General features: G+C 37.3%; 1 protein-coding gene across 1 annotated transcript in view; it reads right to left on the minus strand.

Annotated features, from left to right (window-relative positions):
• LOC124796280 (integrin alpha-PS5-like) overlaps positions 1-12,873 on the minus strand; it is a 566,708-nt gene that overhangs the window by 435,742 nt on the left and 118,093 nt on the right. Inside the window, exon 4 of the mRNA XM_047260397.1 lies at positions 9,214-9,337. Coding sequence (XP_047116353.1) covers positions 9,214-9,337 — 124 coding nt within the window. The remainder of the gene's footprint in view (positions 1-9,213; positions 9,338-12,873) is intronic.

Below are 12,873 nucleotides of genomic sequence, written 5' to 3' on the forward strand. Positions count from 1 at the left end.
CCCAATATATTTATTCCTTAATGAAATTTGTCATTAAAAATATATCACTTTTTCAAACCAACAGCTCAATTCATGGAATCAATACTAGAAATAAGAATAATCTTCACAAGAATTTAAAGTCACTTAGTCTTGTACAAAAAGGTGTGCATTATTCAGGAACACACATTTTCAATAACTTGCCAGCAGCCATAAAAAGCTTAACAACCAATGAAATTCAGTTTAAGAGAAGCCTAAAGGATTTATTGGTGGCCAACTCCTTCTACTCCATTGATGAATTTCTTAGTAAAACCAACTGATTTGTATATAAGTACAACATAACTTCTGCACAATTTCAGTGCAGTGATGTGTTCATTGAAAATTTGTGTGTGTGTGTAAGTATAATCTGACTTCTGCACCATTTCAGTGCAGTAATGTGTTCATTGTAAATAAGTATTACAGTAGTTGTATTACATGTTTATTACCTTATAAATAAATAAAAAACGTTTTTTATTTTAAATTCAGTGCATTAGTATTTGTAAAATGACTCTTAGTGTTCATTAAAAATGACGATCATTCCACTTGGGACCTGTGGAATGGTACATTAGCTTATTTGTTTTAGTTGTAAATATTTGTCATGTATTGTTGTTTTTCTGACATGTTCCACATCCAGGAGGACCTCCTCACTACGGATCAATTGGAATGAAAGTAAATCTAATCTAATCTAAAACAGTACAAAGCCATCAGCCCCATGATAAGCTTAGAAGTATGTGGAGTCAACCAGAAATTAATATACATCTCAGAAATGCAAACCCATATATTAGCAGGGAGGTGGATCAGTCATAAATTAGGCTCATACCATGTGCATATGTTGCACACCTCTCATAGCAATGAATGGTAATTTGAGGGCCTTGCAGTAACAAGACTTCTGATCACCTCTGCAATCAATATTTCAGCAATGGGTTCAACTTTCAAGATGATAATGCACAAGCACTCTGTATCCATGTTACTAACACTTTCCTCCAGGAGGTGGAATCAAATGAATGAAATGGTTTGTGATATCTGCTGACATGAACAGGAGTGAGCATGCTTGGTATCAGTTGACACTTGCAGCACATCATTGCACCTTGTATGACCTTAAATCTGTCATTGAGGGGCAGGACAGACATAAGCAGCACGTTTCAACAGTGTAGTAGGCAGCTTGCCAAGAATGTTACAAGCATGGACGCCAAAAATAACAGTTATGCATAATCCTATCCATATATTTTCATATGACACCCATAAAACCATGCATCCATTTTACTCAATACCACAGCAAAACTTATTACTGAAAGTATGATCATGTGGGGTATGAAAACAAAACCAAAATTTGTGACTGTTTTGTGGGTTTCTTGGTAGGAACAACACAGTGTAGTTATCATGGATGGAGAGTCATCAACAGAAATGAAAGTAATTTCAGTTGTGAGCAGAGAGATTTATTGGAACCCATACTTTTCACACTGTATATTATTGACCTGGTAGTCAATACTATTAGTAACCCCAATCTTGCATGAGATGGTGTAGTTGTCTATAATGAAGTACTGTCTGGAAAGAGTTGCAAAAATACCCATTCAGATCTTTAGAATATTTCAAAGTGATGCAGATATTAGCAACATGCTTTAAATGTTCAGAAATGTAAAACTGCACTTTTCACAAAATGCTAACACTCATGTAAACCATCCTACAGTATTGCTAAAGTGTCTGAAACCCATACCAAATTGCAGTAACAGAAGATATTGAATATATACATATGAAGAAGGCTAGCAGAGATCATCACAGGTTTGTGATTCTTTGGCTTCTCCCAGTGAATTTGTTGAAGGAACTGTCCACTGTTGTACTGCTGGTTCATAGTGTCCAACAGGCACAATATTTTGGTGACCAGGTATTGTCATTGTCAGATTAACTGAGCTGCTGAAGGCATGTGCCATCTTATATCTCCTATCCCCATGAGCCATTCCATTTGCAGTCTGCACCTATCACCAGATATCATTGTCAGCATCTGCAATAGGATAGCATTTATGTAGTTGCTCTGTCTGCCCTGGTTGCCAGAACATTTTTTTTGCTAAGAGTCTTCTTAACTAAACTCAGTGCTGGTTCCCAAGCCTTGTTCAGATTATAGACACAATTTAAGTTGATGAGATCATCCCTGGTGTGAATTTCTATGGCTTCCCTAAAAACTCTGTCCCAATATTTGGAAATCTGAGCCAAGATCATGGTTTATTAGAACTCCATCATGTGATTCTCAGACAGTGCAGAATCCTGTCAGCACCACCACCACAACCACTACCACTACCACTACTACCACCACCACCTCCGGCCACAGAAACAGCAGCAGCAACAATAGCAGCAGCAACTGAACCAACAACAACAGTAGCAGCAACAACGGAACCATCAACAACAGTTGCAGCAACACAACACTGCCTAAGGAGGAGTCAAAGACAAGGTACATCTACATCATTAAATAAGGATTTTTTATGGCTTCAGACAAAGAAAAGGAAAAGATTGTGACAAATCAGCAAGAAAATTTGCAGATAAGTCACAACTACTATGGAAAAAGCAGCACATTACCAGGTAATGGCAAAAGAAAAAATACTTGCAAAACAGTCAGGAAAATGTGTCAGAATCTTCAATGCCTCAGAAAGAAAGTACTAGATCTAGAAGTAGCTTTAAATAATCTTGCTGATGTCTCTTGTATTTGTTTATCTGAACACTGGTGCAAGGCTAGTGAATTAAGTCTCATAAATATAAGCAAGTTTAATTTAGCATCACATTATTGCCGAAGTGTTTTTAAAAATGGTGGGGTATGCATTTACTCTAGAGTAGGACTGCAGTTCAAAGTGATAACAGAATTGGACCATCTAAATATAGAAAAACATTTTGAATCATGTGCCATAGAGTTAAAAACTGAGGAGAAGAGTGAAAAACTAGTTGTCATTACAATACATAGATCTCCACTGGGTGACAAAAACATATTCTTCAAAAAAATAGAAGCAGCATTAAACACTTTTTATAGTAATGAAGTGAAATTATTTTTATGTGGAGATTTTAATATTAACCTGTTAATTGAAAGTGATGAAAAAAGACAGCTTTTGAGTATACTCAGCAGCTTCCACATGAAACCACTCTTTACAGATGCCACCAGAATAACAGAACTGTCATCTTCTCTTTTAGATAATATTTCCACAAATATGGAGAATGGAATCACTGAGCCACTAAACGTAAACTTAGGTCTTTCGGATCACAATACACTATTAACATACATAAATTACTCTATCCCCAAGGCAGTAAAATATAAGTGGGGATACAAAAGGCACTTCTATACAGAAAAAGTGAATACTTTCATCCAGTTGTTAGCTAATGAAACCTGGGAAGATGTCTTTGCACAAACAACAACTGAGGAATCTTTCAATGCTTTTTCTAGTACATTCATGCCCCTATTTGAGATGTTTTTCCCAAAAAAGCTCACAAAGATCAATGTCATGCCTAGGAACACAAGCCAGTGGATAACACCTGCTATTAGAGTATCTAGTCAAACATTAAAACATATCAGTCAACTCAAAAAATATAACAAAGATGAACACTTCACAGATTATGTTAAGACATACAAGAAAATTTACAGGAAGGTGATCAAAAAAGCCAAGACAATGCACAATGACAGTGTAATTGCTGGGTCAGCAAACAAATCAAAAGCTATATGGAATGTAGTAAAAAAAGAAATAGGCCCAAACAAAAATATTAGAAATCCAGATGACTTTGTTTTAAAAGATGATCAAGGTGTGCTAGTCAGAAATCTTACTTTAGCAAATTACATTAATGACTACTTCATAAATAGTCCAATCAATCTGAGTAAAAATTGTTCTAAGATTAGTAGAGCATCAATCCCAGAAGAACAAAGTGTTAATTCATTATTGCTACCTCCCACGAACAAATTGGAAGTTAATCGAATAATAAAAACAATGAAGAATATAATGTCCTCAGGGATTGACGAGATACCTTGCTCAGTCATGATGAGATGTGCTAGTGTCATATCAGACCCACTCTCACACATCATAAACATATCATTTTCAGAAGTTGTCTTTCCACAATGATTAAAAATTGCAAAAGTAAAACCATTGTATAAAAAGGGCAATATACATGAAGTGGGAAACTATAGACCAATAGCTTTATTATTGGTATTTTCAAAAGTAATAGAGACAGTCATGAAAAACAGAATTACAAATTATCTCGAGAAATTCAATCTATTGTCTGTAAACCAACATGGCTTTCGCAAAGGAGTGAGTACAGAGTCAGCTATCACCCAATTCATTGAAAATATTGTAACAGGGCTATATAAGAACAACAGTACAATAGGAATAAATTTGGACCTCTCAAAGGCATTTGATACTGTCCAACATGATATCCTGCTGGACAAATTAGAGCATGTCGGTATACGAGGAGTAGCTAAAAAGTGGTTTCAGTCATATCTCCATAATAGGAAACAGGTAGTAGAACTTGCAACAACAAACAGTAAAAACCAAAGTATTGTTTTCAGATCGGATATTCAGACTGTGCCAATTGAGGTACTGCAGGGGAGTGTCCTAGGACCTCTCCTATTTCTTCTTTACATAAATGATACCAAGATTCCAGTAAATGGTACTCATATAACCCTGTTTGCAGATGACACAAACATTGTAGTAACTGACATAAACTGGGTGTTGCCAACATCTGCAACCAGAGTTATAGAATATTTGCAAAATTGGTTTGAAGTGAACAAATTATCGATAAATATCTCTAAAACTAATTATATCCATTACAGGAAAGCAAAGTCACACTCTGATCTAGATCTCAGAATACAAAATAAAGAAATTGTGAGAGTTGCTACCACAAAATTCTTAGGTGTACATATAGATGAAAATTTAGACTGGAAATCCCATATCCTGTATCTCTCGCATAAGTTAAGCTCTGCTTGTTTTGCTTTACGTGTTATTAGCTTTGTATGTAGTAGGGAATGTAACAGAGCTGTTTACTTTGCTTATATACATTCTGCTATTACCTATGGCCTTACCTTCTGGGGTCATAGTAAGAAAAATCTCAAAACCATCTTCACTCTACAAAAACGAGCTGTTAGAATAATTACCAACAGTTCAAGGCTAACTCCTTCAAAGCAATTATTTAAACAGCTGAATATTCTACCCCTGCCATGCCTCTATATACAGAAAAGTGTAATATTAACAATTTCCAATCCAACTCGGATCTACATACTTACAACACAAGAAAGTGCAATGACATTCATATAAAAAGAGTTAACAAGGCTTTGGCGCAGAAACAAACAAACATACAAGGAAGCAGATTGTATAACAAACTACCGGTAAAGATAAAAGAAATAAAAAAATTGTCTTCATTTAAAGAAGCAGTATTCAAATTTTTGATGACCAACTGCTATTATAGTGTAAAAGAATACCTGGAATAGCTTCATACTAAACAATTATATTTATGTACTCTGTGACAATAGTAATTTTTATCTGACTGTTGCTATGATCTAAATAAATAATATGTACAAAAGTGCTAGAATTGTATGTGTTATATCTAAATATCAACTGTGTATTCCATGTAAACAGTCTTTCTCATACATCAATGTAAATAATCAAAGTTGTACATGCTATTCCAATGTGGTCTGATGTTATGTAGTCTACTATGCACATCTGTATTTTGTATAGTATTGTTCACCCTATATGTGTTTATATATATACTATGTATTTTTTTACGAAATCCATGCAATGTACATTGTCTCTGGATGAATAAACTACTACTACTACTGCTACTACTACTACTGCTGACATGTTGGGATATGTCAGTCGAAAAGGTCTCTGGTATTCTCAGCAACAATCTTCAATAGTGTGCACTGTCTATCCAATAGAAGTCTTTCAACATTGACATGGAATCTGGTTTATGTCAGGCTTCAGCAAACTAAGATCATCTCTGACGCTTCCCAAAAATGCTCATGTTTTACTGGTCATGTAAAGCAGTTTTTACACAGTTCTTCTTCAAAATGTGTCCAATTTTTCGCAATAGTGAACCCATATATGGTATAAAGGCAGTGGCTGACTCTTCCTCTGTGACTTCTTCCTTTTCCACAGGTTTTACTGTTGTGACTGGATGGAGAGTGCACCTAATCTGCCATTCTGGGTACTAATTGTGAGGTGTTAAAGCCCATGGGGTAGTCTCTCTGCATCTGAGATGGGTCATGCCCTGTGCACTAGAGTTTTTAGTACCCCATTCCTCTGCAAAGTGTGGTGGTGGCTGTATGTATGCAAACGCAGGTCAATGTGCATTTTCTTCCAATACTCACTGTTGTCCAGGGCGTCTTCAGCTCTTCTCTTGACCATGACATCCAGGAACGTTAAATTTCCTTCTGTTCTTCTGTTTTGGTCCCCTTAGTGAATTTGATGTTGGTATATAAGAAGTTCAAATGTGTACGAAAGTCAAAGAGTGTGTCCCTTCCAAGCAGCCGGATGACAAACTTGTCATACATGTAGTAGAAAAAACAAGTGGGTTTCCATCTGGATGATGGCAGGGCTTCCTCCTCAAAGTACCCCCTACACAAACGTGTGACCAAAGACAAGAGTATGTTGCCCATTGTGACTTCTTCTGTTGTTCAAAGTATTCTCTGAAAAACACAAAATATATGGACAACAGGACATGCCTGAAAAGGGTGGTGGTCTTCTCATCAAATTTCTGACCAATAAGCTCGAGTGAGTCCCAGAGAGTCACCCTAGTGACTAATAAAATGATGTCAAAATGCACCAGGCTATCTGAGTCTTTCACACTGAAGTTGTTGAGGCATTTTGCAAAATACTCAGAATTGCAGATGTGATTAAGACATTTAGCCACATATAACCTTGGTATCGCTGTAAGGTATATTGCCTGCAAATATGTAGGAACCAAATATTGCTGAAAATGGGGCACAATGACACACCATTTTTTTCTCTAAGACTTGGTGGTATAGGTTCTTGAGGAAATAGTTTCTTGGCAACCCCCTATAGTAAATCTGCCTCAGTCTTATTCTCCACCTTCTTTGTGGAATCAGTGTCGATCTTACTTCAGGGGTCATCATCTAACAGGCTCTGCATCTTTTCAATGTAGTCTTTGTGGGAAAAAACAACAGCAGTGCTGCCTTTGGCAGCAGTTAAAACAACAATCTCAGGGCACTATCTCAGGTCCTGAAGAGCTGCCCTCTCTCTGCTGATAATGTTCGACATAATAGGGTTGGTTCTTGTCAAAGCACAGCACGTTTCATGGTGTACTTCTTCTGCTGCTTCAGGTAGTGCCTGGACAACAATCTGTTCAACTGTGCTGACTGTGTCTGTGACTGGGTGAATTTATGGGCTGGAGCAAAGTTAAGTCCCTTTTCCAGAGCTGAAATTACTTTGCCACTCAGCTCCATGTCCGTCAGATTGATGACCATCTTGTATGAAGCCTCCAGTGTCAGAGAGATGTGAGAATTTTGATGTTTGGCAACCTGTGGCCTCCCTATGGGTGAAATTGGGTGCCACCCAGGTAACACCCTCAATACTGTCTCTGGTCCAGGAATTAAAAGGACAGGCTGGTTGTAAATTTAGTCTAAATAGTTACTGGGAGCTGTATTCAAGGCTTCAGCATACCAATGCAAGGCTGTCCTACTTGGTAATGCTCCTGGCTTCTGTAGAATCAATGTGATGTGGAACCTAAGCAAACGTTTGCACAATGTCTCTCCAGAAATGCAAGAGCACTTAGCAAATGGAATTTTAGTGGTGTTGCTTGTTGAATTTCTTCATGTTGCAATACATCTCCTCCCCATGAAGGTGTATGATGTGATTCTTCAGTTTCTCCTGGTGTATTTGTTGATTGAACAGACCATGAGTGTACTGCCAGTTCACAGTGTCCAACAGGCACAATATTTCAGTGACCAGACATGTCGCCATCATAAGGTGTGCTGACAATCTGAGCTCCTGAGTGAATGGCTTTGTCATATGTTTGTTTAACTCACATACGAGAGGAAAAAAGTGTTGAAAATATGAACTGACAGACAATTAAAGATGGCTGTCACCTATCCTGCAAAAGACTACTTATTCTGTTTCAGGAGACAGCATTAAGTGAGGCATCTACAAATACAGAGTGTAAATTTTAAGTGGACAAACCAGAATAACTCAAAAAACAAGCTTCACACAAAAAAATCTGTAGAATCCAAATTTGATTATTTTCGAGAGGGTAATTAAGTGAAGGTCGTCAGTCACTACAGTGTCCTTGGTGAGGAATAATGCCTGAAATTTGGTATTTGTGGCACACTCTTGACAATGTGGCTCTTGGAGTATTGAATTCCTTAACAATTTCCAAAATGGAATGTCATTCATTTCTAGCTCCAACTACCATTCCAACCTTCAACATCTGCTAACTCCTGTCATGCAGCCATAATCATGCTGGACAACTTTTCACGTGAATCACCTGAATACAAATGACAGCTCTGCCAATGCACTGCCCTTTTAAACCTTGTGTACATGATACTACCACCATATGTATAGCTGAATATCACTGTCCCCTGACTTTTGTCACTTCAGTGTATACCTTAATAGCAAGTATAATACGTGATGAAAAGTGAACTGTGCAGTCTATGGTCATAATTTGAAGGGAAAAAAAGAAAATAGAAAAAAATACTTTAATATTTTCTTTCACAAAATATTTCCTATACTTAACAAAAATTGTGAAATAGTAAAATGCAGGCCAGTTTAATATAAAAAATATATAACTGTTATTAGCATAGTGCTGTATCTGAGTACTTGTCATCTTTCAGTGGGGTAATGGCCAACTTCATGTGGAAATAAATGTGCAATCCTTCTGTGAAAAAGGATGGTACCATTGCTTTCCACTACATATCTTTCTTTTAGACAATATCTGCCTGGTCTTCTCTCTCAAAACTCTCATAACATTGTCTTTATCAGTGGTTTACATTCTTCCAAATGAATGATATATATGGAATTTTTTGCTTTTAAGGCTTACTGTGTACTTCTCTGCCTTTTACTTTTATAGGGAGGGAAACATTTGCATTTACCTTCAAGTTTGGCATTCACCAAATAAATCTAAGCATTTCATTTATGTTGGTCCATTATTAGCAATCTTACACTCATTTTTCTTATGCAGATTCACAGTATAAAGAATGAGATAGATCTTTGAATAAATACTCACGTTTAAGTGGCAAAAGTTTAGAAGCTGACTCATACGGGGACTCCATCCAGTAGCATACCCCAGGCATAAACAATTGTTTGTTAGCCTTGAGAAATGATTGATCTTTCCACCTGTGACCGCATACCTATTAATGAAAATCCATGAGATTCTTCCAATTTGAACACTTGTTAATATGAAACATGGATAAATAAATTCTTATACACTGGGATTTGCAAAATTTCATCTGCATGGAGTAAGAACAGATCTTTGCACCAAATGGCCAATTTTTCCATCTGTAACTGCACAACTATTAATGAAAATCCACTAAATTATTACAACTGGAATGCTTGTTAAGATGAAACAAGAATAAATAAATTCTTATGCACTGGGATTTGCAAAATTGTAGTTGCAGGGAGTAAAATTGTCATTCAAACCACTATGAGCATCAGTGCCAAATGATGTAGATTGTCACCTCATCCTGGAAATATGGCATTAATTTCACATACCTTATAATTGTAGCACAACAAACATAAAGTAAGTATTTTTATCCAAGATTGGTGACATTTTACGGAAGCTCGAAATTTGGCACGGACTTCAACGGGAGATGTTTGTAATAGTTTCCACACTTAAACTCTGTCTCAAAGTGTGGTGGAAAATCAAAATAAGTTCTGGGTATATGTAAAGTACATCAGTAGCAATAAACAATCAATACCTTCACTTTTTGATAACAAAGATCTTAGCAATGACAGCAACACTAAAGCAGAGTTAATAAGCAAAGTTATCTGAAATTATTTCACCTAAGAATATCAGTAAACATTCCAGGATACAAATCAAGATCAGCTGCCAACAAGAGCAGCTTAGGAGCAGATGCCCTCAGTAAAACAGAACATCTTAAGTCACTTAATAAAGGCAAGTCTTCCAGACTGTATACCAATTAAGTTCCTTTCACAGAATGGTGATGTAATAGTTCCATATTTAAAAATCATATACAACTGATCACTTGACAAAAATTCCATATCTAAGGACTGGAAAGTTACATAGGTCATATCAATGAACTAAACTAATCTAAACTCCATCCAAACGGGCCTTCAAAGGTCCAACGGTACCAACCAGCCACCGTGTCATCCTCAGCCCACAGGCATCACTGGATACAGATATGGATGGTCACGTGATCAGCACACCACTATCCCAGTTTACGAGACTGGAGCCGTTACTTTTCAATCGAGTAGCTTCTTAGTTCGTGTCACAAGGGCTAAGTGTGCCTCACTTGACAACAGTGCTCGGCAGACTGGATGGTCACCCATCTGAATGCTGGCCCAGCCTGATAGCACTTAACTTCAGTGATCTGATGGGAACCGCTGTTAGCACCCGTGGCAAGGCAGGTCGCACCAATACCCAAGAAAGAAAACAGAAGCAATCTGTTGAATTACGGTCACATATCACTGACATAAATTTGAAGGAAGATTTTGGAATACATGCTATATTCAAATATGATGAAACACCTCAAAGAAAGTTATCTATTCGCACATGGATAGCATAGACTAGGAAATTATTAGTCTTGTGAAACACACCTGCCCCTTTATTCACACAAAGTAATAAATACGAATATAATAGAGGGAAACATTCCACGTGGGAAAAATATATTTAAAAACAAAGATGATGTGACTTACCATACACAAGCGCTGGCAGGTCGATAGAAACACAAACAAACACATACATACACACAAAATTCTAGCTTTCGCAACCAATGGTTGCTTCGTCAGGAGAGAGGGAAGGAGAGGGAAAGACGAAAGGATGTGGGTTTTAAAGGTGAGGGTAAGGAGTCATTCCAATCCCAGGAGTGGAAAGACTTACCTTAGGGGGAAAAAGGGCGGGTATACACTCGCACACACACACATATCCATCCACACATATACAGACACAAGCACACATATTAAAAGGCCAATATGTCTGCTTGTGTCTGTATATGTGTGGTTGGATATGTGTGTGTGTGCGAGTGTATACCCGTCCTTTTTTCCCCCTAAGGTAAGTCTTTCCGCTCCCAGGACTGGAATGACTCCTTACCCTCACCTTTAAAACCCACATCCTTTCGTTTTTCCCTCTCCTACCCCCCTCTCCTGACGAAGCAACCGTTGGTTGCGAAAGCTAGAATTTTGTGTGTATGTATGTGTTTGTTTGTGTTTCTATCGACCTGCCAGCGCTTTTGTATGGTAAGTGACATCATCTTTATTTTTAAATATATAAAGTAATAAATACTATTGACAGGGGATTTCAAGTTGATTTCATATTTCTAGATTTACACAAGGCTTTTGATACCATTGCTCACAAGTGACTCCCAATCAAACCATTAGTTTATGGAGTATCATCTGAGTTGTGTGAGTGGATTTCACAGTTAAGGTCACAGTTACTAGTAATAGACAGGAAGCCACTGAGTGAAACTGAAGTGATATCTGAGATATCCCAAGAGAGCATTACAGAGCCCCTGTTGTTTTTAATCTATATGTAAATGGTTTAGGATATGATATGAGCAGCCGTCTTAGATTGTTTGCAGATGATATTTTCATTTAACACTCACTGACTGCAATATCAATACAAATTCCAAAATCATTCTGACATGATAACTGCACCATTATCTTAGAAAATAGTTTAAGGAAAGGCAAACCTACGTTTCTAGCACTTGTAGACTTAGAGAAAGCTTTTGACAATGTTGACTGGAATACTCTCTTTCAAATTCTGAAGGTGGCGAGGGTAATATACAGGGAGCAAAAGGCTATTTACAATTTGTACAGGAACCAGATGGCAGTTATAAGAGTTGAGGGACATGAAAGGGAAGCAGTGGTTGGGAAAGGGAGTGAGACAGGGTTGTAGCCTATCCCCGATGTTATTGAATCTGTATATTGAGCAAACAGTAAAGGAAACAAAAGAAAAAATTGGAGTAGGAATTAAAATCCATGGAGAAGAAATAAAAACTTTGAGGTTTGCCGATGACATTGTAAGTCTGTCAAAGACAGCAAAGGACTTGGAAGAGCAGCTGAACGGAATTGACAGTGCCTTGAAAGGAAGATATAAGATGAACATCAACAGGAGCAAAATGAGGATATTGGAATGTAGTCGAATTAAATCAGGTAATGCTGTGGGAATTAGATGAGGAAATGAGAGGCTTAGAGTAGTAAATGAGTTTTGCTATTTGGAGAGCAAAATAACGGATGGTGGTTGAAGCAGAGAGGATATAAAATGTAGACTGGCAATGGCAAGGAAAGCGTTTCTGAAGAAGAGAACTTTGTTAACATCGAGTATAGATTTAATTGTCAAGAAGTCATTTCTGAAAGTATCTGTGTGGAGTGTGGCCATGTGTAGAAGTGAAACATGGATGATAAATAGTTTGGACAAGAAGAGAATAGAAGCTTTTGAAATGTGGTGCTACAGAAGAATGCTGAAGATTAGATGGGTAGATCACATAACTAATGAGGAGGTATTGAATAGAATTGGAGAGAAGAGAAATTTGTGGCACAACTTGACTAGAAGAAGGGATCGGTTGGTAGGGCATATTCTGAGGCATCAAGTGATCACCAATTTAGTATTGGAGGGCAGCTTGGAGGGTAAAAATTGTAGAGGGAGACCAAGAGATGAATACACTAAACAGATTCAGAAGGATGTAGGTTGCAGTAGGTACTGGGAGAT

Source organism: Schistocerca piceifrons, chromosome 4 (assembly GCF_021461385.2).
Source record: "Schistocerca piceifrons isolate TAMUIC-IGC-003096 chromosome 4, iqSchPice1.1, whole genome shotgun sequence".
Taxonomy (NCBI): domain Eukaryota; kingdom Metazoa; phylum Arthropoda; class Insecta; order Orthoptera; family Acrididae; genus Schistocerca; species Schistocerca piceifrons.